This window comes from Blennius ocellaris (genome assembly GCF_963422515.1).
Source record: "Blennius ocellaris genome assembly, chromosome: 11".
Taxonomy (NCBI): domain Eukaryota; kingdom Metazoa; phylum Chordata; class Actinopteri; order Blenniiformes; family Blenniidae; genus Blennius; species Blennius ocellaris.
This window is the reverse complement of record NC_137660.1, coordinates 22282004-22309915: the sequence shown is the minus strand read 5'-3', so window position 1 is coordinate 22309915 and position 27912 is coordinate 22282004. Positions and strand designations below refer to the sequence as shown.

At 43.4% G+C, this 27912-nt stretch overlaps 1 protein-coding gene across 1 annotated transcript; it reads right to left on the bottom strand.

The window, feature by feature from the left end:
• Positions 1 to 643: 643 nt before the first annotated feature.
• Positions 644 to 27903, bottom strand: zcchc14 (zinc finger, CCHC domain containing 14). Its single transcript, XM_080504895.1, has 14 exons — positions 26631 to 27903; positions 24954 to 25202; positions 16018 to 16231; positions 10697 to 10767; positions 10492 to 10563; positions 10049 to 10116; positions 9254 to 9441; positions 7983 to 8019; positions 7409 to 7859; positions 6655 to 6752; positions 5144 to 5238; positions 4766 to 4915; positions 3410 to 4549; positions 644 to 3199 (listed from the first exon to the last, which is right to left on the bottom strand). Exons 1-14 carry the CDS (start codon positions 27123 to 27125, stop codon positions 3144 to 3146), a joined length of 3384 nt encoding a protein of 1127 aa, XP_080361021.1. The 5' UTR covers positions 27126 to 27903; the 3' UTR covers positions 644 to 3143.
• Positions 27904 to 27912: the final 9 nt, after the last annotated feature.

Below are 27912 nucleotides of genomic sequence, written 5' to 3'. Positions count from 1 at the left end.
GAAATGTGAAATGGTAAGTGTGTTAGTTTTTTTTGAAAAACTATTGATTCAACACAGCCATTCTGGATTCTCTTGATTTTGTTATAAATGTGAGCTCAGATCAAATCACAGCATATCAACATTGCGCTCCAAAAAAAGTTATTGAAACTATACTTTATTGAAAATTTCGCCTTCAAAAATTGTGAGTTAGAAGCTCTGACATTAATAATTAATTTTCCTCTTTCTCAGAGTGAAGAGCATCCATAAACTGACAAGTAAGGCAATTTCTTTTTAAAAATGTGTAGTTTTTTTTTAAAGCACACTATATCATGAACATCCAGAAGGGGGAGTCATTTCTCTATTTTCTGATGCTGTTCATTTTAGGACAATTGCTCCGACATTTATGATCAATTTCAATTGCTATCAAATTAAATAGCAGATGAGGAGAAGCAGAACTATTCATCTATTTTCATGTATAGAAGATAATGTTTAAAAGTAATTCACATCCATTAACAAAAACACCTTATAATGAGAAAAACACAAGGAAATTCAGCAAAACATCAAAACTTACTCAGGTTTGTGAGAAGAGGCCTTTTCCGCCTGCAGTTTGAAAACCTCTTAAACATTCAAAACAAAAAAAAAACAAAACCCAGAGGACAGAAAGGCAGATTGAGACAATATTTTATTATTAAAACAAGTTTTATCTCAACTTTTAGATAAACAACCCGGTTTTCAAAAACACAACAAACAGTATAAAATCTGACCAACAAATAAAATGGCTAAATACAAACGGAGTTCAAACAAATGCCTAAAAAGCAAACGTATTGAGCGACATGCACGCTGGAGCGTCGGTTCACTGAGCCCCGTGAGGCTGAACGATCACCAAAACAATCAAATAAAATGTCGTATAAACTGTGAAGGAAGCGGTTTGTTCATTGCAGAAATAACATTTTGAGAACAAGACAGTCGTGGGGACCTCCGCGGGAGAGAGGAATGGAGCAGACGCAAATGTCGCGCCCTCCTGCACTGACCTGAAAAACCAGAACTTTTTACAGCCCAAACTTGACTTGAAGCACTTCTAATATTGAGTAATAGCTTTTATCTCCTGAAGACGACGTTACTTCAACGCTGGACTATTTTTGTAAAACTTCTATAGGCTTGTTGAACTAACGTGTGGAATTTGCCTGTTTGCTTTAGTTAACAATGCTACACGGCCTGTTTAACCCTGGAATGTATTTTTTTAATTCTCATTAGGGGCAATTTTGAGTTATTTATTCAATACAAAGAAGCCTGGAGCCTGCTACATTGCAAGTTTGCGAGTCTAGATTATTTTTGTTAATAATCTCATCGTACCCCACATGAAGATGCAGCCTTTCCACAAGATAATGTTCAATGACTGTGAACTCTTATCAGTGCTGGATGATGCTATTTGTACATTGATATCTTTTATAATAATAATGTATTATTTTTAACTATATTTTAAAGGTCAGTTGTGCTGCTAGAGCTGATTGCCATTGCCATGATATAAAAGCGTTCTGTTGACTTACTTAAAAAAAAAAAACAACAACAACAAAATAACGTCTTAAACATACTGAATCTTAAGTATTTACCATTTTAAATGAATATCCCTTATTCCTGTGCTGCACCCTCCAGGGGCACAGGCTGAGTTTTTCCTTTCAATCTTAAGGAGGAGTTGTCCTCGTGTCTGTCCAGGTCCTGCCCAGCAACTCACCCACAGTGACACGCATACAAACACTTCCAGCACTGTTTCTCACTATTTAATCTCAATAACACTCTTCTTTTCCGTAAAGACTGTACACAAGCAAACACAACAACAACAAAATGAGACATTTCCATCATGAAAAGACCAAATAAAAACATCTGTCGAAACAGCGAAAGCTTGGCACTTTGAAACGCTCGTCTAGCCTAAAAAAAAAAAAAAAAAAAATTGCACACAGTGAAACTTATTTGAATCTGCTAAATTCTGTTTACACTGATTATCTTACTGTGATTATAGATGGACAGTTTTGTTTGGCACAAAAGGTCCTTGTTCTCATTTTGCCCTCAGGTTGGCTCAGAGGTACAAGAAAGGCCGCAGATCGTGAGGCTGCGCGTAAAGATGGACGACAGCTCGATAACCAACACGTGTGGTGCTTTAGAAGAACAAACGATCCGTCCAATCACGCATCGTTTTAAAGCTTTTTGCTGCTTCATGGGGCTGATGACATACACAGACCAAACCAAGAGTCAATTTATGGTCATCAATTGACCTCAGAAGCTTTTCTTTGGCCTGCAGGAGGAAATGAAAGCACCCAGAAAAGCCCAGACACTGAAAACCACAACACCACCTATATGTGAGTTGTTTTTCTACCATCATTTATTAAGTTGAGGGTGTTAAAGATAAAGCATTGGACTTGCTGAGGAGGAGTTTTTTTTTTTTTAATGCAAGTTGCAGTAGACTGAAACAAACAGCTAAAGTGACCAACTTTGTGCAAAGATTGTACAGAGAAGTTTAAACGTTAAGAATTAGAACCTACATTGTTCTCATAGCTTCAATCAATGATAAAGAAAAAGCACATAAGAAATAATAATGAAAAAAATGTTGATCAAAGAAACCATGTGGGAGAAAAATGGAAATCAAATTGTGCTTTTTAATTTGGCTCATGTCTGAAAATAACCAGTTTGAGAATTAAGAATTCACAAGTTTTGATCCACAAGACTGTAAACCTACTTTTCTTTTTTAAATGTGTTACTTTTTTGGGGGAAAAACAACTTTCATTTACACTAAATGTTACATTTCTAGCCTAAAAATATTTTTTTTATCAACCACTGTAAATATTAAAGGAAAGATAACGCTGAACTCAGAGCAACCATCAGCTGCATAACTGAGACATCCTCACCTGACTGGAGTTTTGTATCTTTGGTTTGGGAACCCAAAACACTATTGCATTTGAATCTTCTTCTTCTCACTGGCTGCCATGTTTTCTCTGAGGAATTTCCGATAACCAGGAACTTTATATTTTAACGAGGAGGGAAGAATCACTTCTCCCATCTTCCTTTGGAAGATATGAAGATGGACAGTCTTTGAAGAGCCTCGAACAGCGTCTCCGTCTCATCGCCTCGTCCGGAGCTGCAGCTCGCCAGCTTCGGGAGGAACAGTGAGCTCAGTCTCCCGTGGCCTTACTGTCAGCGTGCGGCGTGTACTTCAGTCGAAACGTACCTGAGAAGCACAGCAGACGCACACACGGCTCTCACACGAACAACTCATAACAATAAAACATCAGTGGACACATTCTTCGTGAATTATTGTGGAAATTCGTCATTTGATCCATTTGTGAAGTATAACAAATAAAAATAAAAAAGGGGTCATTTTAATTCATTGAAATTATATATATTTGTGTGTCTGAGTTGTTTTTGTGTTTCCGCCCACCTTGCTGTGAAGAGTCCATGGACGGCTGCTTGCAGTCCTCCGCTCTGTGTCCGTTTCCACCGCAGTTATAACACGACAGGTTTCCTCCAAGACGTTTATGGGCTCCATTTCCCATGAGGCCGTGTGTCTGGTAGAAACCGAAGCCCTGCGGCTGGTCGTGGGGCACGGGGCTGTGGCGGTAGAGTGGCGGCGGAGGCACCATCATGGGGTAGGAGAAGGGCGCCGCCCCGGTGGCGGTGGGGCTGGAGGAGGCGATGAGGGGGCTGAGATGGAGCAGGGGCCCCAGCGTGAAGAGGGACGGTCCGGCTGAGAACGGCTGCAGGTAGCCCGCCGCCGCGTATCCAGGCAACGCCCCGTAGGCGCCGCAGTTCCCCCGACAACCACAGGAGCTGCAGACACACATGGAGGAGCTGTGACCCGAACTTTGATCCAACGAGGGGCCGGAGGAGGGGGCCGGAGAGGGGCTGGAGGTCGGCTGGGGCGAGTAGTAGGCGTTGCCAGGGACCGCAGGCTTGGAGAAGGAACAGGAGGAGGAGAAAGAGGAGGTAGGAGGGTGGGAGTAGCATCCAGATGGAGACGGCGACGAGGAGGAGGCGAGATGGAAGTGAAGAGGAGGGTGGGAGACGTGGTGGAGGCTGTTGGAGGTGGAGGTCAGAGCGGAGCTGGTTTCTACCATCAGACCCATGCTGCCGCCCGGCAGGCCGCGGCACGCCCCGGACTCCTGGAGCCCGGAGGACACATCCACGCCGTGGCCGGGGAATAGGGTCTCCAGCCTCACGCCGACCCCGACGCTCAGCCCCGAACTGAAACCCGCTCCGGCTGCGGGGAGACCCGAGACCAGCGGCTTAGTCCTGTCCTCCGTGCACAGGGGAGGAGGCCTGGGCTTACGAGGGGAGGTGAGGATGCGCGCTGGGTTGGACATCGGGGACAGAAGCGTCTGAGGGTGGTAGGAGGATTGCGGCAGGCCGAAGGGTGGGTGGGCGGAGGAGCAGGAGGGAGGCAGAGGGGGAGCTGGGTCAGTCTGGACAGGCAGCACCTGGGCCGTGGGGCGACTGGAGCCTGAAGGGCAGCTGGAGCTCAGGATGAAGAGGCTGGATCGGTCCTTCTCTGGACCCCCTGCTGCGTCTGAACCCGACACACCTGAAACACAAACACACCATCCCACGTGCTACGTCTCATTTATAAAATCACTCCCTACTTTGGTAATGACGAGAGAAAGGCAAAAGATTAGGGACTGCAACTGTATAATAATAAATGAACAAACACAGATGCATATAGAGTTGTTGTTCTCATGGATCCCTGAACTCTTTTAGCATCTTGTTCGAGATGACACAGCAGCTCCGCGGGAAATCTTACGTCTGTGAATGTCTCTGGTCCGGTCGAAGGCGGAGTCGCAGCAGTGAGGAGTCCGTGGCGAGCAGGGGGAGCTGGAGTAGCCCGAGGACGAGCTGCTGTCCGTACACGCCGGGTGATGGTGCGACACGCCGTCCACCTCCACTCGCAGCTCTGCCAAAACACAAGTCACTGTTTTTCAGGTTCAATCATACGACAACCAAAGGCAATGTTGATCACAGAACATCTGTTTAATGAGTGGAGACCCCTGCTATTCACATGAAATATATATATATATATATATATTATAGTGGGTCTTTAATCGGCTTTTGCTGCCAATTGTGTACATTTATAACTGAAAGCCCAGGGTTTTGGATTGCTGAGAGGCAGCAGCTCAGTTACCTGTGGGGGTGGAGTGAGTGCAGGGTCCCATGTGACTGGAAGGCGTCACCCTGGCGATACTGCTGCAGGACCATTTGTCCATCTTTATCTCTCTGCTGGAAACACAAAACCAGGAAAGTCAGAAACACAACGTGGTGAAAGTTAAAACACAGGTTTGCTTCACGCGTTTATATAAACTCGCATTCAAGAATGTTTCCAGCAGGGAGTTTAATTTGTCTTCAGTGGTTTACATTGTGAAGAGTGAATAATAACCTGCAGTTTCATCTCATGCAGCTGGACTGAGGACAGACTCCACGTTAGGGTAACTGACTACAGCATCATGTGGTACAAAGTGGAACTGCAAGACTGGACGGGCTTCAATATAAGAAACACACACACTCAACTTTTACAACAAATACTGTACAATATGAGGAATCTGTGATTTTACTGTTTCAAAGAAAACATCAATTTTTAACACATTTCTCAGGCTGAGAAACAACACAGAGCTAAATTGAGATATTGATGCGGCTGCCATGAAAGATTTTTGTCAAACATCGACCTCATCAGACATTTTCATCGCGTATACTCTGCTCCACAACAAAGGAAAACCTTTAAGTTTAAATTTAAAGGTTCTTATGGCATTATTTTTCCAGTCAGGCCCATTCAAGATGACACTGGGTTGTACGTGGCCCCTGAACTAAAACGTGTTTGACATCACCAGTGAAACGCACCAACGAGAGCTGGAGATATTTATTGACCACTAGGGGGCGACACTGACCACTCAACATAAACCTGAGGCCTGTACCTAAACACACCTGTCCCATCTGAAAATCCCTGCAGGAACTTTCCACTTTGTGTATTTTACACACACACACACACACACTGGAAACATGTAGATACGAGGAACGGGAGCACACTCCAGAGATAAGCGGGGCTCGTTGGAATGTTCACATCACTGTTCACTGATGATTGTGTAATAATGACAATCAGGACATGCGGACGCATTTCCTCGAAGGGCCGTGTTTTTGTGTTTTTGCACGAGTTTCTGGGATTTAAGTACATCTTATCTCTGCAGCCCACCTCTGGCTGGTTAACCATTGACACTGCGCGGACCGTTACCGCAGGACATTTTCTGTGGGAATCAGCTGCCGATCAGTGCGTCTGTCAATTGTTAATGAAGCGAATCATCAGTCCGACATGGTGCAGGCCAACTACACTTAAATCTAGATTTTTTTCCCACCCAGGTGTTCTTTTAATTTCAATTCAATACATATCACAACATAACCTCTTGAGGTCTGTGTCCTCAGTGAACTGCAACAGCAGAGTTAATCTGTTTATATTCGCGAGCGCACAGAGACACAAGAGGGTTTTTTTTCAACGTGACTCTGTGTCCAAATTGTGCTCTGATTTCCTCCAGATGTTGCGGTAAAACACGGCCACTTAGCCTTTTGTTTTAAGGGAGGGTTGTTTAATTACTAACAGTGAGCCAAGCAGACAGAAAAAATGTGGAGTTTGTGTTATCTGTGTCTTACTCTGCAGACTTCTGCAGCTCTAACTGGGTCTTCAGTTTCTTCTTGGCTCCTTGGGTCAGGTCATACTTGTTGAGGTCTTCTTCTGTGAGAGATAAAAACTACAAGACGTACAGGAAAACACAGTCAGAACCTTTTAGACTCTGCAAAAACATCTCATATTTATTCACTTTCTCGTCAAAGCATGTTGTCACATAGTTCTAGTAATATTGGACAGAATCCGCAGACAAGGAAAGCTTTAGTGACCTGGGGTTGCATTGTTTGAGACTCTTAAAATCAAGATCAATTTCTCCTGTTAAAATGAGATATTTCTAAAAACCTTTCACAAGAAAATTCTGACCAATATTATTTAGGTGCTTGAAAGCATCATATATTTTGTGTTTTTCCAGTAAACCCCCAAAAATGCATTCATTACTAACATTTCTATTGTTATTTTCCTGGTAAAAACAGTAAAAATAATAGTTTTTGCCTCAAAAACAGATCAAAATCTGAATGTATTTTGTGAGTAAACATTTTCATGAAAATGCATTAAATATTAGTTATATTTCCCATTAAAAACTGCCATTTGTTACTTTTTCTTGCGCAAAGACAGTAATCTGTTTTTTGGTGGTAAACTTTGTGAAAAAGTTTTGCTGCTTCAAAACACATTAAACATGGTTTTCATGTTGACTTTGAAGAAATGCGATGAGTTTTATTTGTGGGAAACGGATTTGTTGTGTGCTTTGCTGTATGCAAAATACAACTTGCTGCTCCTCACCTCCTCCATGGTGAGCTGTTTGAAGACGGGGTAATACTTGTGCAGCCGCAGCCTTCGGAGCCAGTCCAGGATGCCGTTCTGCTCCGGGGCGCCGGGCTGGGCCTGGGGCGCCGGCTGCAGGTGGACCTGGGGGCGGGGCTGAGGGTGAAGGAGGTGCTGGGAGAACGAGTGTGAGGGACCGTGTTGAGGATGTGACTGGGAGGAAGAAGACGAGGAGCACGAGGAGGAGGCGGTGTCGCTCCCGCCGGGTGCAGGGCCCCGCGTGGGCAGCGCTGTTATGGGCGGAGGGAAGGAGGACCTCTGAGGTGAGTGCTGTGGGGGAGGGATGGAGGGGGGCAGGGCAGCGGGAGGGAGAGGAGGGGGGATGGAGGAGAGGTGAGGAGTGGAGCGGGTTAACACCGAGCTGTGGGTGCTGATGACGGGCTGGACGCTGGCCACTCGGTACACGACCCTACCCCAAAGAAAGAAAGAATGAAAGAAAGAAAGAGCATTAAAATAGTATTAAAAACTAATGAGGATTTTTTTTTTTTCTTGTGCCGGGTTTCAATCATTAAGAAAAGAAAGAACATCTCACCTATTGGCTCCTCTGTACTGCACCATGCAGCCGTGGTCTGTGAGAGGAAAAACAAAAAAACAACATCACCATCTCTGCATCCTCGTCACTTTATTGTTTATCATTAGGCATTTGTGTTCACAATAGAGGCATATTGCGATATTGTATTCAACTGTTGCAGGTTTAAACTACACAGTGTTTTAAAACAATAAGTGAATAGTTGAAGACAGACCAGTGGAGAACCAAACAGCTGTTAATCATTTTAATTTGAACTTCACGAGGAACTCCTGCATCAACCTCTTAGCATGGCACCAACTCAATTTCCATTCAAGTAATTCTTCAATGAGTTTCAACCTGAATGCCCAAAAATTGGCAATGAGTTTTCATATCGTGCTTATAAGGTGTTTATTTTAGAAGTTCTGTGTTGTGGGGATGGGGGGGCTGGGGAAACGGCATAACCCTGAAACACTTGGTAGATTTTGTATTATAGTGATATGTGTGTCCATTAGTGCTTTATAATAATCATTTACAGGTATTTGAAAACTTTTCTGTTGTTGCTGCAAACGTCTGCACATGTTCAGGCTATAATAACCTTGTGCTTTAGTTTATGCACAACGTGCAGACATACTGTGATTTCACATTTGCCAGGATATTGGGGTGAATCTGAAACCCACTTGATCAAAGGACACATAGAAACACACGACCAAGGCGGCTATAAATACACCCTGCTATGAGGTCAGTCATGGATCGCGCGCGCACACACACACACACACACACACACACACACACACACACACACACACACACACACACACACACACACACACACACACACACACACACACACACACACACACATACACACACACAGTCGAGGCTTCACAACACAAACATGCCACCCTGAATTCCCACACCGGCCTAAAATAGATGCGTCCGCTCCCTCCGACACCTCGGAAGCGCAGACTAAGAATCCAGGCCACAGTTTCACCTCCTCACTACAACCAACCAGAACTCCCAGTCGCAGCCTTGTCCTTTTTATTAACCCTCTCCACGCTCCTTGACGCCTGGCCTTGGATTCCTTTATCCCCTCCTGTCCTTGCCCATCCCTCCTTGGCAGTTTCTTCCTCCACATCTAAGAATAGATGTGTCCTGTTTTTATACCCCCGCTGCCCTCTATAAACTCCGACTGGTTTTATGGACTATGCTGCCTCACTCTCTTAAACCCATCTGTTGATTGCTGCAACATGTTGTCTCCAATTTCTCTGCACATTAAAAGCTCCACACAAACTTACTGGAGCTGGAGGTCAACGGGCAGGTGGGGGCGACGGGCGTGGTCTGAAGGGAGGGTGGCGGCGGCGGCGGCGGCACGGTGGAGGATGGGGGGGAGGAGGGAGAGGCGGGTGAGAGAGGCCTGGTGGAGGTGAAGAACAGCTGGACGCTGTGGTGCTTGAGGACATGGTAGGGCAGGGCGGTGAGACATCTGCGAGAGGACAGGAAGATGTTGGGGGGGGGGGGGGGGATGCTCTGATATCAAATGAAAAGACTCCACAACAAATGTGACAACATGAAGAAGATTTGTGCACAGCCAGGAGCGAGAAGGAGATACTGTGATAAGACTAGACCAAACAATTTATCATCATAACACTGTTAGTGAGAAGTGCAAATGCATATTTAAAGACATGAAAAAAACAAAAAACAATTGTAAACTTAGAGGAACAGAAAGGTCAGTTATTGGATAAACAAATCTCAAAGCATAAAAACATTTATGTCATTTACTGTCGTGAAAAATTTTCACATATTGAATGTTTATCTAATATTGTATAGTGTTAAGACAAGACCATTCTAAAAAATTTGATTTCAATGCATTCAAATTGGGGCTGCAACAACTACCCAACAACATCAATAGAAACTAATCAGATACATTTCCCCCAGTATTAAAAGTCACAGTGCTCTGTATTTATGTGTAAAAGGACTTATTTGTGAAATAAATTGTTAGAACAACATGAAGCCATGATGACAAAAACAAAAGAGGTAAAGTAACAGAAGATGATTGTATTTTTATCCAGAAAACTGTTGATGAGGCTGACCTGGGGTCGGGCTCTACGGACGGAGGGAGGAACTTCTCCAGTCCTTCATCTGGAAATGCCTGTGACAGCTTCGAGAGAAACATTCAACATGAGAATGAGCAACAAGGTTGCGGCAATTCACTGAGATATTCACTATTCGGCCGTAACATTACAACGACTGATAGGTGAAATTAAATCAAACTAAAAATTCAATATGCTATAATCAATAATAGACTGTAGGTGCTAAAAGACCTTAGGATGGGATTTATTGGTGATATTCACATCATTGATGTGAATATCAAAACTGGATCAAATTCTCTGAAGAAAGTTTGCAGCACCTTGTTGAATCAATGTCATGGGGAATTAAGAAGGGGTACCACTTGGTACTGTCGGGGTGTACCCAATAGAGTGGATAGTGAACGTTTATCAATCAATCTTCACACTGTAGAGTTCACATGTCTGACCTGGGACATCAGCTCCGACACCTCGTGTTGACTTCTGACGACAGAGAGCATGAAACCATCAGACCAGCTCACCTAGAGGGGGGATGGGTTCACAATGGAGCAGGGGAAAACAGAGCTAGATAAAAAAAACAAAATGCTGCAAAGAAATGATTGTACATGGAGCAAGTTTGAAAAAGTGAAGAATTTCACTTGATATTCGACTCACCTCAAACACGTATTCGTTTTTGTCTTCGGACTTGTGCGTCGCTCCGCGCAGCACCACCCTCTCAATCGCCGCTGAAAGAAGCGCACATCGTTTCGCGGATGATTAACCACAAGTCACATATTTGAGACAGCTGCTCTGACACCGTCACCCCAGACGATAAGCTTAAATGGCCTCGAGGAATTTCTACTTGGCTTATGCTCAGAAGGCAGTAAATCCAGCGAGGTCGGAGTCCGGAGCTACAGGTGAAGCAGCCTGAAAGGCCCGGGTGTGACTCTGTATGTCGACTTTGGAAAGGTCAGAGGTCGGTATAGGTACAGCTTCGACACATACATACTGCTACCACTGGCTTCAGCTAGACTGCAGCATAACTAGAGAAGTACCATACCACACATTTTCTTTGCGATTCAATACCAAGTAACATTAAAGCTGCTATCGCAAACCCCAATCCAGCACAATAACGGCTTTGAAATGTGAAAGCTTTTTCAATGGTTCTACAAGACAACCCTGAGGCGCTGCCATATTTTAATGGTCTTTTAATGTATTTTATCAGATTATTCAAGTTGGGCGACGCAATCGTACATTATATTGTCAGAGCTGTATGATCGCGGATGCCCAGTACGAGCTTTAAAGTCACTGATCGCAAATTAAATCTCTGTATTCATTGTCAAAAAAACAAATTCTTGTGGTTTTGGGCATTCACTTGGGAGTTTTGTCTGATTTAAATGGAGCACCAAAGGGCTCATTGAACCTCCATTGGTTCTACTCAATCCCTTCAGAATTCTGCCCAAGGCTGTTTGTTCTGAATGATCCACAAATAACATTGAGCTGTAGAGAAGCAGACTTTATTCAGACCAGTATAATAGTGGAAAACCAAATAATAATGAGAAATTAAGGAACCCAGGTGAGCACTCATTCCAGAAAGGTGTATTAAGCGTGCTCAAGTGGCAACTTTTTTTAATTTCTATTTGCAATATTTTTAGGGATATGTGTACAGATGTTGGCTGAAATGTTGTCCGGAAATTAATTTTTTTTATTGTTTATTTGACTTTATTTTCAATTTTCTTGTAATTCTTATTAAGTAGTCTCGGGTGTCATCTTCCAGTGCCAAGGCTGGAGGTTTCACTTCCCCTTCTCACTCTGTCTGTGGGTCAAAGTGTCTTTGAGCAAGACAATGAACGCGACTCCACATGTGCATGAATAGGTGAACATGATGCATCATGTAAAGCACATCAAGATGACTCCAGGGATAAAATATGTTACATATGTAAAGTACATTAACCATTTAAAAGTCCCTTTACCTTTTGAATAACCTGTAAGGCAATTTGGTCAGCACACATTGTTTTAAAATGTACTTAAAGAACTTTTACTTGACTTTTTAAGCCACAAGACATCCTATAATCTCAGAACTGCAGCAATAAATTATGACACAGCAAGTATCAGTTGACACATTCATTATATCATGTCATAATAAGTTAAATATATATGACTCTCATAGTTCAAATCTGAACATTTTCCCAATTCCTTTGGTCCTAAACTGAGCATCCTATCAAAACTGTTGCTGCAGGGCACTATGTCAGGTTTTGAGAAACATTTTCCCACATTTCGAACAACAAACATTTCATCATCACCTACAAGCTTCTTCCTGTTAATCGACTGAGCCTCTCCATGTGGTCAGATGTTCAGATAGCAATGATCCAAGCTAATCTGAGAGGTCTAAATATGTTTACTCATTCATTCAGGATGATTCGTCTCTTGGCCTCGGTCCTGTGAACCATTTGAAACTCTTTGACACTCTGGCTCCTGCACACTCGTCTTCCAGCAGATGAGGCAGAAATCTTGGCAGTGGCTCCGCGTACATACGCGCCCTAACTTCCCATCTGCTGCTGCTGTGCAGCACATAAAGGATGCTGCTCCCCATCTGGATTCAACCTTCTCAATTTCTGCTCTTGGCTCCGTCGGGCTGCTTAAAACTATCTGTACCGTATTTGAAACAGACGAGCTGGAAGTTACATCATGACACCTTTTGTTTATTAATCCACCGTCCCTCTGGATTGACGTTAAACTAAATCCTTTCTCCTGCTTCTGAAAGTCCTGGTGCGTTCATGAGTACCTGGCAAGTAGCACATGTCCCACTTCCCGATAGGAAAAGTGCATGAGGACACAATCAAACCGGGAGCGTATCATTGGAATCTGGAATCTCTCCTAAAACCTCCAAAAGAGGGTCTGAACATGTGGCCACTTTTGTTAGTGAGAGAGCAGCTGAATAAATTTAATTCAAAATAAACCAACATTCCCAAATATTTATGTTTTAATAAACATTCCCTTTTATTTGCTTCTAAAGAAACTCTACATGTTGAATGACAGAAACTGCAGGAAGACACAAACCTAAAAGCACACACACAAAAAACAAAACAAAAAACAAGAATACCGGTACTTCCCCCCTCCTGCATTTCACAAATATCTTGAAGTACGTTCACTTTTGCCACTGTGGTACAATTAAACCTGATCCTCCTCAGTCAAAAGGCATCGGGAAGCATATGAAAACATGTGAGTGTTAATGTTGGGATAAGTGTGCACATTTTTGATTGTGTGCACACACGTCTGCTTCTTTGTGTGGCTGCATGCCTCAGGTGGAGAGGCAGGTTGGGGCTGCTCCATCATATTTGGGGATTTTAAGGTGAGATGTTAAAACCGGTGTGTGGGTGTGCGTGCGTGTGTGTGTGTGTGTGTGTGCATGCGTGTTTGATTTTGACATTTTAGACGATGCAAGTGTGTGAAACCACATCAGGCGTGCAGGGGCAGGCAGCAGGGGAGAGAAAGAGGTGAGTACAGCGGGGGAATTGAATAGAGGGACGGATAAAGCAGACGCACGTCGCTCTGCAGCTCCACACACACACACCGCCTGCCATTCACACTAATCTGCCCCTCCACACACGCAGGCACGCACGCAGGCACGCACGCACGCACGCACGCACGCACGCACGCACACACACACACACGCACACACACACACACCAATTAAATCCAGCCGAGTGCATCGTATACACATCGTGCTGGTGGTAAGAGTTTCAGTTATCTCCTGAAGAGATAGTACAGATTATCACGGCTCACACCACTTTATTTTCCTTTATCATTTTACAGCCTCGGATTAGGCATGCAACTGAAAACAAGCTTGTTGTAAAACAAAATATTGGAAGTTTGGGGTTAATCTGCCTGATCATAGGTGGGAAAAAAAACAAAAAAACACATTGATGAAAACTGTGGAAAGTTGTAGAAACTCCAGTGTGTGTGTGTGTGTGTGTGTGTGTGTGTGTGTGTGTGTGTGTGTGTGTGTGTGTGTGTGTGTGTGTGTGTGTGTGTGTGTGTGTGTGTGTGTGTGTGTGTGAGTGTGTGAGTGTGTGTGTGTGTGTGTGTGATGCTGATGACAGCTATGCGCTGTGACCATGAGGTAGTGACATGGCTGAGCATTGTGTTACAGACAGAGGCAAATGGCCAAGACAATAGCAGCCCAGCATGGAGAGCTTCATCCCGGCTTAGATCCACACCCAGACCCAGCAGCTGGTCTCTGGGTGATTGATTATGAAGAGCTGATAATGGAAGATATCCTCACTGATCATTTAGGCTTTCGGTAAAACCGAGAGTTAAGTTTGTATGTCGACTCTGCTGTCAGCTTTGACACGTTGCCTGTTTTACTACTAAAGTAACCTGCAGTCCTGAGCGACATCCACACATGTTCGTCACGGTGACAGATCACGATAACTGACCTTTCTGTGGATTTGTTCTTCAGCTCTGAGCGTCGCTTTTTTAGCTTATGATAAGCATTCTTTACTTTCTTCATCACTGCTTTTCTGCCATCTGTTTCTCACACACTCTGAAGTCTTTTGAATGCTTTTTTTATTTGTTTCCTGCTGCATATTTGACCATTTTTACTTCAAACTTAATTAGATTTTTCTTTTTGGTGACATTGTTCTTGTCAGTCAAATGAAATTGTAATGGAGGTTTTTCTGTGGTACTGTAGCAGCTTTTATGGTATGTACTTCCTCATAAAAGTTGCATTATCAGCCAAACAACTGAATCAATTTGACTTTCAATTGCCAAAAACATGGGAACAACATTTCTTTTTTTATATAAAAGTATTTGCTACATTTGACAATACTGAGAACGGAGCCATACAGCAGATCAGTGAGCTGCTGCAGTGGAAGCCAGCAAAATAACATCCCTACTATTAGTCGTCATGCGGCCTGAGAAGTAATACACTTTCATCAATGTTCTTGTGGAGAATGACTGCGGCAAACAGGATTTGACTGCATTTATTTTAAAGAAATCTCATCATAGGTTTTGCAAAAGTGCATTGACTAATCGATTTTAGCACATTACACTGCCATTTTCACATTTGTTGTAATAATACTTAATTAACTTTATGTAATAATAATGTTAAAAACATACAGATTTTTTTTTTTTTCTAATCTATTTTTCTTGAAGTTAATTTCCCCATTGGAGGTTGAGCCTCCCAATGACCTTAAACTGCAGCTTTGCTATGAGTGAGAAACTGACTCCAACAAAACACTGGTAGTTATTGACCTGATGTGTTTTGCCACTCTGGACACACATCAACATCCCAGGTGTGATAAACAGTCGTATATAAGCATGAATTTGGTCAAATCTGTGCAAATTTATTCTTGGTGCATCAATATCATTCGATGGACTACAGAAAGTTTGGTGATTTTCAAGTGGGTCGTGGTATTCTGGAGTGTGGAAGTGGCTACTTTAGCCAATAGACAGAGAACATGAAAACATAGTGATGCCACAGGGGTGAGGAAATGAAAATTAAACCTTCAACAAAGAAACAAAGAGGGACTTTCTATTCAGAGTTTTTTTAGAGGAAAATTTTAACTACCACAAAGTTCAAAGTTCATACAGTGCGCACACACACACGCGCACACACACACACACACACACACACACACACACACACACACACACACACACACACACACACACACACACACACACACACACACACACACACACACACACACACACACACACACACACACACACACACACACCTAGGCCTTAGGGCAGCATTCTTGAAGCTTTAGTTATAATCTTCAGATGTGCCAGCATGTCACATCTTGTTTGACTGGGCTTAACTGAGTGTATAGCGTGACATATACACACTTCATACAGATGGTCGGCGGGGGTGAAGCCACACATACACTCGATATAAATACACACATGCAGTTGGTCAGACAGAGCGTCTCCGTCCGGCCGACCGGAGAGCCACTGCGTAGAAGCTGCACAGAAACATGGCCGCTCACCTTTCGCTGCTTTGCCCTGGGGGTTCTTGGTCGCCGCTGCGTCCTGGCTCTGACTCGGGGGAAGAGGCGGAGGCAGGTGGGCGGCAGGTAGAGGAGGAGGTAGCGGAGGGGGAAGAGGAGGTGGAGGACGTAGGTCTGGGTGGGGAGAGGTGAGCTCCTGAGGGATGACTTGGTCACCTTGTCCCAAGGCTGGGTTGGCCTCTCTGGTCTGGCTCTGGAGGGCAGAGGTCAGAGGTCAGAGGTCAGAGGTCAGGACCACAGAGCAAAAGTCATGGGTGAAGTACAGGTGAATGCTTCCACTCATGTTCGGAGAAGGGATGCAATGCCAGGAATGTGTGACACAGAATTTACAGCAACGTTAAGTAACTATCCTCTTAAAGATGATGCAGAAAATGAACCACTAAGTTCCTCAATCTTCATTTAAAGAGACATTTTCTTCCATGTTAGTAAAATCCTAAGTGGTTTCCAGAACACTGACATTAGGGATTTGAAGACAAGGCAGGGCATGAACAAAGCATGAAGGCATGTTTTAAGAATTATCTTTAAAACTGAGTGTCATAAAAAATACCTGTCAGAAGACAAAACAGAAGCATAATGCTAAAAAATTCCAGAATTATGCATTTGATTATGCATTTAAACACAATGTAAAATGAATAAAATATAGTGCAATAACAAGATGAATCATCATCATGCAAAAGAATAAGAAAAATCCCCCAAAATACCACAATTCAAATTATGAACAAATGTATCTTACACAGCTACAAGTTATCAGGTAAACATGATTTGCAAAAATGTTGTCGATCGTATGATGAATATATGACATGCGATAAATATAAACTTCAGAAACACAGCAATTTGTGGACTTTTTTTGTTTGTCGTCTTTTTTTTATAATATCCTCCTGAGGTCACCACATATGAAATAATTTGGGTGGTCAATTAATCAATTTATCACTTTTTTTTCACATTTTAAATTCAGTCATGTTACATGAGTGCACACTGCATGGAAATGTAGGTTATGTGCTTTCAGCACATTTAGCTCAGACTGAGGAGTCTTCAGGATGTCACAGGATACAAGCTGAAGAATGCCCCACTAAAGGCAAAACTGTGGAAAATACATGTGAACTCTGTCAAACTTGATGTTATTTAAAACTTACCACTAGAAAGGTGGGGAGATTTTTATTAATATTTCTCAAAAAAAAAAACTGGAATAAAACATGCATCCACCTTCAAAACTACTAAATTAAAGTCAGGGTTGTGAAAAATGAAAAACCCTGAAACATGGGAAACAGTCCCACGCTTGACTGGTGACATTCTGCTGGAGACCGAACTGAGCGGCGCTCTCACTGATGTTGGCTCGGGGCTAAAACAAAGTGAGGAGGAAGGCCGGCTTAGATGAGAGGAAACCGATATTTAACGAGGACCGTCGACTCTGAGCGGCTTGTATTTATAGCAGCGTGAGGAGAAATCGACGGGACCAAGAGACGACATCCAAATGTGCATTTATAGTGGAGCCACTGGACAAACCGCTGCTTCGAAATGAGCAAAAGACCAGAAATGCAACAAAAAACAACTTGCTCACAACTTCAGTGCTTTGCGTTTTCTGTGGAAACTTCAACTTCAAACGTCATATTTTTAAACTTTTTCCGGAACACATTTGACATTACAGTATTTTTACTGGAGTTTATGTTCTGTTTATTCTCATAGAGGGATTTCTACTTCCTCAATGGTATTGTTACTTTAACCCTTCATAGTAACCATATGCGGTTATTTCCAGCTTTTTGTTTCTTTGAAACTTACTGTTATAATTTAGAAACAAGTACAGAACACATCACTTTTCTGATACAAACATTTTTTTTCCCCAGAGGACAGGATTGTGAAAGTTTTATTTGATGACATGAAGTAAGAATTTTAACATATTTTGAGATTTCTTCCAAGTAAGAATTGTGAAATACAACGTCACTCTGCTCCAATTCATACATTCCAGCAAAAAAATTTTTTTAACAAAGATGACATTTTTTAAGACAATATTATAAATATTTTCTACTTTTCAATTATTTGACTGCACAATTATATTGACAATGACTCATTATGTTTTGCCATTCTTCAACTTTTCCAACTTTTTGTTTTTATTTGAAGAGATTCCCATAATACTATTCGTTTTCCTCCCAACTTCATGTTTTGCCTCAGTGTCTTCTGGCGGACTTTTCCACTTTAATTACAGAATCAGATCCGAGTGAATTGACTTTCCTGGCTCAGATGGAAGTTGTTCCAGGTCTTCTCATTACATATACGCTACAAGAAAGACAGTAAAACATTTAGGAACCTGAAAAAAATAAGAAAACAATGCAGAGAATGAATGTCACTGCTGTTTTCTTTGGAACAGATTTGATAATATGTTGGCCAAAATAACTTTACAAGTTGGTAATTTGTTTTGCAACCTTCGAATGGAAAAGAAAAAGGCAGGTTTGCTGGAAACGGGTAAAATAACAGTTTATTTGATTACAGAGGATTTGTTCCTTCAGGCTGTTATTCCTGGGTTGAAGAACAGCAGAACATTGTAAGGTGGTAATCCTGCTCCACAAACTGTCAGCTTCCAACACAAATAAGAAAATCTCTCGTCTCGCATGATCATAAAATGTTACATATAGATTTAAGTTTGTGGAAAATGCTCGGCTGTGCTATTGTTATGAACATAATCTAAATCTTAACTCACACCCTCTCACATTCCCACTGATGGGAAACTTTACAATCACTGCTCATTATGAGAATAATTAATCTTTTGATGACTCATTACATGATTCAGCTCTGTACGATATATAAGCTGGAATACACAGTGCACTGACACGTGTTACTGTATTTTCTGGATTATGACAAACATTTCAACAACTGTGCACGCACCACACACACAGAAAATGTCATAAATACAAGTATTATGTTGTATAAAGGAATCGCTGGAGTGTAAATGCTGTAGATGACAACATTTAGACATGATACACTTGTTCTTTATTAATCCCTCCACATGAAATTAAATCAGAAAATCTGATCAGAAATCAAAAAACTTTATTGTAATTGCTATAAAACAACAAAACTACTTCATTTCTCCCCCATCCTATTCATAGTTGACTTGAAGCACACGTGCATGTAGTTATGGGGGTCGAGGGTCTTGGTCTGAAGGCCACATTGGTAACCTGTTAGTTTAACCTCAGATCCAAAGTCTCGAACCTCTAGGCCACGTCTGCTTGGTGAATGTGCATGTCTGTGCCACTCCACACATCAATGAGAGAGGGTAAAAAGTATTTTCCTTTAAGTTCACGCTTTAGCAGCCAGTCAAGAGTCTTATCAAGTCCAGAGTAATCATGATTTTAACACTTTTCTATCTTTTCCCTCCGGAGCTCATCCAAGCTAAATGATCTCAGACAAAACAACAGCCTACAAAAAAATTAATAAATAAAGACAGAGAGGCTGTGAGCTGCCTCTGCTCTGTTCAAAATACAAGGATTTTTCTCGGGTTTTCTTTGCCCATTTGAAAGTGTCTTTTTCTGGTTTGCTTAAATGTGTAAAATCTACACACATTTTCTACACAGAGGCGCCCAGGATCCGGATATGGGACCACTGGGCTGGAGTAAGTGTGCGACAGCTCTGTTGTTGCTGTGTAAGAAATCCACCATGTCCAACACTTTGTTTTTGTTGGAAGAAGCAGAGCTGCAGGAAGTTTTTATATCCTTTTCTGAACTTCCTAACCAAAAGAAGAAAAAAAACTCAGAAAGAGTGAAAATCCTGTTTTGAATCTTGACCATCTTTACATGGTTGTAAAGCAGGAAACCAGACAACTGAGTAAACGTTAAGATAAAAGCACGACAACACTGGAAAGTTTCCACGGTCTCTGGCTTATGTAATATATAAAGTGTCTGAGGATGCTGCTTTTCTTTGATATTTAAAAATCCAACTCGACAACCAAAGAGCAGCCAAAGCCTCACTCCCCTCCTCATGATCTCCGATGCTTCCCAAAGGGGGTCTCGGACCCCAGGACAGGAACTGAGCACCGTTTGAGACATGATGTATGTAAACAGCCATGTAACAAACCTGCACTTGCAACAGCAAAACAGTGGCTGGAATGTCAGTAATTATGTTCAATACAACGGATGAGAACACTGCTCCACCGAAGCAACAAACTTTTGACTTTAAAACTATGAATAAATACCAAAAGACAGCGAAATGACGAGAACATTACAGAGAAGATGGTATATTTCATCCTCTTGGACAACAAGCTCTTCTCCATGGGAGAAAATTAGGGTCTCTGAAGTCTTGTAACGTTTTTGGATGTGCTGTATATCCTGATGTCTCCACATTATATAAGATTTCAGACCCTTTACTACACTAGAGATGTACACTCAAGTTTGAGACAACACACAAGATCATTTACAACAAGAAGTGGCCACTATTTGTTTTACTACAGGCATCTGGAGCTCGTATGACTGGCCTCATGTCACTGCTCTTCCTCACTGCACACTGGAGTGATTCTCACAAAAAACACAAATTCATGTTATTTTGGAAGCCATAAAACCACTTTGCAGCTTAATACGCCAAGAAAATGTAAGTATCGAATCAGAAATGTGTGAAAATACCTTTAACCTTGTGAGCTTCATTTCATCCCTCCGCCAGCTGAGTAACGATGAGTTTGTTTGTCTCGCTCTCTCCTCACATCAGCAATAAAGCTGCACAGCGGGAGGCGGCCATGTTGTTTGTTTGGCAATGCCTTGCGCTAATACGGAGACTGGGAAATGGGACCGCTACAAAACAGCCAATATGAAGGATGCATGTGACTATCAGATGTTAGTTCTCCTCACTAGTTTGGACCAGAGATATTCGTGTTTCTTTCATGTACATAAGTTACATACGTATGTAATTTTGTTAAAGGTATTTGCAGGATTTTAAATGGCTTTTAACACAAGCAATATATTTTGGGACAATAAAAAAAAAAGCATTCCCAGCTGCCAGCAAGAGTAACAACAATACAAACGTGAGAACATACTGTACAGTAGACACTATACTGTAGTGTCTAGGTCCCGAGGGTTCCGTGCTTGTGCAAAGGTTTGATCCAATTTGTCTGAAAACCCCCGAAAAGTGCTGATTTATCAATGACAATAAAACACTGAAGTGATGAGTGAGCTGCTTCAGTCTCTCCTCGGAGGGAAAGCTCAATATGTACTATGGCTCGGAATCATACAGAGCTGAAAACAATTACGACTGCCACATCCGCACGATCCTCGGCCAACCAGCCAACTGTGTGTGTGTGTGTGTGTGTGTGTGTGTGTGTGTGTGTGTGTGTGTGTGTGTGTGTGTGTGTGTGTGTGTGTGTGTGTGTGTGTGTGTGGGGAGGGAGACTCTGACTGTTAGGCTGCAGGTACCAGAGGCAGAAACAGCAAAACTGTGACGACGGCATGAATCAGTGGAGAATGTTACGAAGGGAAGAGTCAGAAAAAAAACAAGGAGAGTAGAAATAAACCTGAGACACGTTCGAGAAATGTGAAAAACACGTGGACAAAACTGTCACCAAAAAAAAAAAAAAAAAAACATCTGAAAACTAAACAAACCAGACTGCGAGCTGACAGCAGCTTCTCCCTCCTCCCAGAGAAAACTGAGCTAAACTCGGCTCTTAATTCAGACACTGGTTTTGTTTTTATAGACATATAAAACACTCCTATAATGAGGCGATTATGCAGGCCTGCGCAGGCCCCAACACATGTGGCCACTGTATCGTACGTGCTGTTTACACCACTGAAAACTTGCTGGATCCCACTGAAGAAACTCGGCTATTTTCTCTCTGGAGTCAGTCGGCATCCAGCTGCTTTGTGTTAAAGAAGCTTGTGCAACTCCGGTCAGAGAAGCAGACTGGAGTGGCACTGAAGTCTGTCAGTACAAACCAGTACTGTACAGAAACCAGAAGACTCTTCACTTAAAGGAGCTTTCAAACTGATGTGTACTATATTTGATACAAAACAAAGGGAAATGTTTCCTTCACTATATACTACTAGATTTGCAGGTAATGTGACTTATAATGGTATAATATTACTAGTCATGTCATATTACTGTAACATTACTAGTCAAAGTATAGAAAGAGCAACTGGGGCAGTCACAAAACCATGGAACAGTAAATTAACTTAAATCATATGGCTGGTTTTTTGAAAGTGTTTGAGCACATTGAATTGTCTGTATGTTTTTTTTATTTTATTTGACACACTTAAAGAGAGATAAATAAATAAGCAATAAAACAACTTTTGTGAATGTTTCAAAAATGTGTCATGAAATGTGCAGTTTTAAAGATTTATAGTGGTATCATGTATATTCCATATTGGCAGACCACAGTGGTAGAACCATACAATAGTAAATAGACTTTTTCACAGAAAGCTTCATCGGTCTAGGAGCGATGATCTGAGCACATTGAGACACACTTAAACACCAATAACAACAGCTGCGACGCGGATGTCTTGACCAACAACACTTTGGCAAATGAACAGGCAGAGAGCCAAACACGGACTTGCTCTCCCATCTGAGCCAAACCCGGCTAAGAGAGCCCTCCATACAGCTCGTGTTTGGTTTGACCCTTCTGGGCTACTGTTGAATTATCTTGCTCCATATGTAGACACAAAAGGTTTGTTCAAATGTAAAGCGTTTGAGTGCATCTGCAAAACGAGTTCAATTTAAAAGGTTTTCCACAAGAAAACGTGTGAAAGGGCAGCAAAGTTGTTTTTTTAAGTATTTAAATTTTATTTTCAAACTGATGTTTATGTATGGTTACATATGGATGGTTACATCACTTTACCTCAGTTAACGTCCAGATAATAGAACATCTTCCTCCCACTACCTTCATCTGAACACAATGAATCATTAGACTGACTCACGCAGTGCTGACATCTCAGCTAATGTGTCATACCGACACTACAACAACACAGCAAGGTGCAAGTTATAAATCATCCACACTGAGAGACTGAGTAAATGCAATCAAGAACTAATTTTAGCACTTTGCCCAATACCAGTGAAGGTATTCCTATTTCCGGCCTCTTTCGGTCCTTTGGCTGGTTTTAAAATGTGCTCTGGCAGAGACACACGAACTCCAGCCTTCAGCCATTGTGTCACATGAATCCACTGATGGTGACAGCAGCCGCAGCTGAAAGCTGTTTTACTGTAACTAATGCATGTGAGTGCTGTGGTTTACTATGAAGGCCTGTCAGTCGCTTCAGAATGCTGAGGAAAGGAGAGACAGGCCAGAGAGAGAGAGAGACAGAGAGAGAGAGAGGGAGAGAGAGAGAGAGAGACAGAGAGAGAGCATTTATAACTTCCTGGGGATTCACTGGAGACGCACGCACGCACGCACGCACGCACGCACGCACGCACGCACACACACACACACACACACACACACACACACACACACACACACACACACACACACACCACAGAGGGTTGATTTCAGCATAGAGAAATGTGCTGACCTGCACTAAGCAGGAGCCAAGGGCAACAAAACACTAAATACAAGCGCTCCTCTCTGAGCCGGGTACTTTCCCTTCACTGCTCACACACGTTTAAAACACTGTTCCTGCACGCATCTCCGCGAACACAATCCTGTGTGTTTATGTCTGTGAGAAACAAAGCGACCAAACGGACACCTTTTCTTCTTATGAAAACGCTCACTTTCTTGCCTCACGTCATTTCGCGGGTTTCTTTCCGCTTCGGACTTTTCTGATTCAAGCAATAACAGCCGCTCAGATCTCTGCAAGATGATCCCCGATGTGACAGCGAAAGAGGCCTGACGAGCCGCCAAGCTCCCGTCATCATTAGGAAATCCCCTCCGTCTCTCTCTCTCTCCCCCACTACTATCATCTTTCACCAAGGAAATCACATTTAGCTGTAAACAAATGTCTCACCTGATCTATTGTTCATCATCAATATCTATGATGTATATTATCTTTACTTGCAGATTTTTTTCATTGAGATGGTATTAGTTTTATTATGCGAGTGCATTTTGTGTCTTTAGCACACGTTTAGTGTAGAAGTAAAGTTTTGGTCGGCATCAGAAACATATCTGAGAGGTGAGTCTCTCTCATCCAGTCCTGGAAAGTGCACAATTTATTCAAATTGCTATTCTACCAAACCATTAACTCAGCTATGACCCACCAACCCATCTAAATATGTACCGACCTAACTACCCACTTAACCTATCCAAATACCTGCCAAACAGCCCACTGTCTGGCCTGCCTATAAACTAAATCCCGGCATAAATAAAAACACTAACCCGCCAATGTACCAGCTGACCTACTCACCCGTCCACAGCCATCTGTCTTCCTACTTACAAACCACCTTCCAACAAACTTAGCCTCCTCTCTACTTAACCAGCAGCCCACAGGCCCACCAACATACTCACTGATCTGACAATCGAGCAATTTACTAAACAATCAACCAACATAATCACCCACCAGTACACGTCTCAAACCACGAACCTCGTGAGCAACCTACGTTCTCAGCTGATCTTCCCATCCACCTCCCAACCAGCTCAAACTCCATTATCTACCCTCCAACAAACGTATGTACCGACTTGTCAACTGACCCTCGAACCCGCCTCCCTTACAGTGTTATGACACACATACGTACTCACTGACCAACCTGCCGACTTAAGACAACTGACCTCACATGCATGTTTTTGGACTGTGGGAGGAAGCCCCGCGTGCACACGGGGAGAACATGCGAACTCCACACCGACTCACTCTGGAGAGTGAGCAGAGCAGAATACCAGTGGCTCCACCACAGGCCAGCGGACACACGCTTCCTGGGTCTGCAGGGTTTCATATTTTGTTGATCGATGCCCGCCTCACAACACACACCGCCCCCTGTATGCGTCGGGGGTTGGATGTAAATAAGCAGCAGCAGTTGCTCTTTACCTTGTGCCAGCAGGTGCAGTGTGCATGGCAGGGCTGGCAGGCTGTCAGTGGCAGGTAGGTGGCGCTGCCATCGGGCAGGGGGACGCTGGCAGGGGATAATGAGGCCAGAGGCAAGGACACAGTCTGATGTTGATAGAGGGGGTGTGGCTGAGCGTAACACACGGCAGCTCGGTCGCTGTCGGGCCTTGCTGCTTGAACCTCTCCTCCTCCTCCTCCTCCTCTTCCTCCTCCTCCTCCACTGCTGCTCGCCTGAAACAACATGCACACTCAGTGTGAGGCTAAAGTGTACAATTATGACTACCTGATGTGGCACTTTCTGCAACTTATATCAAATCCAGAGTACGTTTTGCAAGTACAAATCTATTTACTTTGCGGACGTTTTGAACACAACTCAGTGTGGGGCTGGATCCCTGTGGAGTGGGGTCCGCCAGAGATGAACCAGAAACTTTCCCTATGCTGAGGTTTTGAAAATAAGATTTGCACGTGTCAGAGAAAACAAGAAAAATGCACATTATAGAGGCTTGTTCAGACCTGGGATACATCCTATGATTTTTTTGAAGGGTCCCTCTTTTGTATTTGAAGCCTAATTTCTGGTGCAGCGTCACATCGACGCCGTCGTGATGCAGAGCCTCTGCGTCGTCCTACGTGTGCCTTCAAAACTTTGTAACTAAAAGTCGATTGGTTTGATGTACTATATCGTTTCCACGTGGTTTGCTTTTCTGGTTTGTTTGGAAACAGACTACATCTAAATCAAATCACAAATACTTCAATCACTGTCCATTACAGTGTGGTATACGGTCTTAAACTGTATACTACATGAAAATATAAAAAAAAAAAGATTAACATTTTTTTAAATCAGTGTAGAAATTAATTCTATTATGTACTATAATAACATTAAAAATTCTATCTTGCCTGCATTTTGAAGCATGATGTCTTCTGCTTTGTCTGAAAGGAGCATGTACAGTATATAATCTCACCTGGACGTCTTCAAACAACCCCTTGAAGGTTTCACCTACAGACGTGTGCTTGTCTTGTTCACCAATGACTGATGCTCAACTTAGATTCAAGGCGTTCACAGGCAGTCGGTCATTGACAGCGTCTGACCTGTAATTTGGTGATCTGGAAACATGTGAATGTGTGGCTCTCATCTACTAAATGACACTTTACTTTCTTCCCTGAGCAGTCGGGAGCTCTCACACCCGTGATGGACCGGCGGAGATGGGAATAACTACAAGTTTCCAGGGGATCCTGTCAAAGGGAGGAAGATTCACAGCAGCCTGTGGCAGGTTCACATGTCTTCTTTCAAACACCTGGGAATCACCCGGGACTCCAACTCTGTCATTGAGACAAATTTTCACTCATCACTATATCTGTTGCTGGTCACACGTGGAGCTAAACGTGGTGAGTAATGTAGGATGCTTTGGAACAAATATGCACTGGCAGTTGAAACACAATGCAAATGGAGTGGTTAGCGCTCAGAGCACAGTAGATCCAGTGTTATCTGAGACTAAGAGATCAAACCGCTGCACCATATTGAATAACTAGGTATAGAAAATAGATGGATGGACACTATAGGTGGCCTCAACTTTTATATTCATATGTTCAAATCAAATATGTGCAGAGCATCCAGTTAAAAAAAATAAAAATAAAAGGCAGTCAGCTCTCTGTCTGTCTCACCTGTAGGATTTCTTGGATGTGGCTGAGCTGCTGCCTCAACAGCTGTTTCTGGTGGAAGCTGAAGGCCGGGTGGTTGGAGGCCATGGTGAACAGCAGCAGAAACTGCTCCTCGGTCCTCCCGTCGTTCAGCGCCAGGCCGTAGTTATTGATCACGGTGTCTATGTGCGTCAGGGTCCGGTACAGGACCCCCGCCGCTTCCCGGTTATCCGACCCGAGCAGAGCGAGCGACACCAGCAGCTTGCTGCGCACCACCTCGTCCGTGATGTTGGTGAGGCCCGACAGGTCAGCGGGGTTGTTGGCTTTGATCTCCGCATCCCGCAGCGAGTGGTAGTCCTTGCGGGCCAAGTCCTCCAGGCAGGAGCCGATGAAGCGCAGCTCGATGGGGACGCAGAGGTCCAGCAGGCCGCACAGGAACTCGGCTCTCTGGGCTGAGGTGAGGGAGGAGAACCAGCGGTACACCCCCTCCCTCTGGACAGAGCTCCGGCTCTCCACCATCCTCACGCATCCGCCAGCACACACGGTCAAAGCGCGCAAAACTTCTGCAGTTTCAGGGCCAACTTTTGCATCGAGCAGAGCGCCTCCGTGCGTAATTACGCAGACCTCAGCCACTTCGTCGGTCTAAATGTCTGTCAACTTTTACTTAACCATCTGCGTTCCAACCTCTGCGCTGTCTAATATACTTTTTTTTTTTTTCTTTGTTGTTGGCCCTGCGGATTCACGTGCAACAGGCCAATAAAAGTCGCCGCACATGCAGCCAAAGCGCTCCGCTTTCGCGTTTAAAGCTCGGGGCGCAGCAGGCGCGAGCTCCTCCACCGAGCCCCCCTCCGCCGGTCGGACCCACAGACCCCAGAAACAGCGCAGAAACAGTCGCTGCAAGAAACACAGGGAGGATCAAAAACACTGCGCCCCATTCAAGGAGACGCTCAGTCACACCGGGAGACACTTTCCGACCGGAGCCGCACAGCTGGTTTGTCCCGCAACAAGCTTTTCCTCAGGAGTTTCTTCTGCAGCGCCGCAGTCCTCCTCATGGTTCGGCGCAACTTATCCGAGGTTTAAAGTTTAAAAAAACTAAACGCGTGAAGCTGCGAGCCGCTGGAAATAACATCACAGCATTTCCCCGAGACGTTACCTCATCAATCGCGACCGTGGAAAGACATTTCCGCGGTGACACCGGAAGGTTTGTTCAGGGTCCATGAATGAGTTTGGATCAGTTTATTCTTGTAAGGCTGGACGCATTGTGCCGCGGCTCTCGGAAAACGAGAGGAAAAAAAACACAGCTGTG

Bases quoted from the DNA above. Each gene is read 5' to 3' on its own strand.
- zcchc14 (XM_080504895.1), bottom strand. From the start codon at position 27,125: ATGGTGGAGAGCCGGAGCTCTGTCCAGAGGGAGGGGGTGTACCGCTGG. The intron at 16,232-24,953 runs GTAAAGAGCAAC...TCTGCCCTCCAG, and splicing joins ACTGCACCTGCTGGCACAAG to AGCCAGACCAGAGAGGCCAA. The intron at 9,442-10,048 runs GTCAGCCTCATC...GTCCTCTCGCAG, and splicing joins TCCGTAGAGCCCGACCCCAG to ATGTCTCACCGCCCTGCCCT.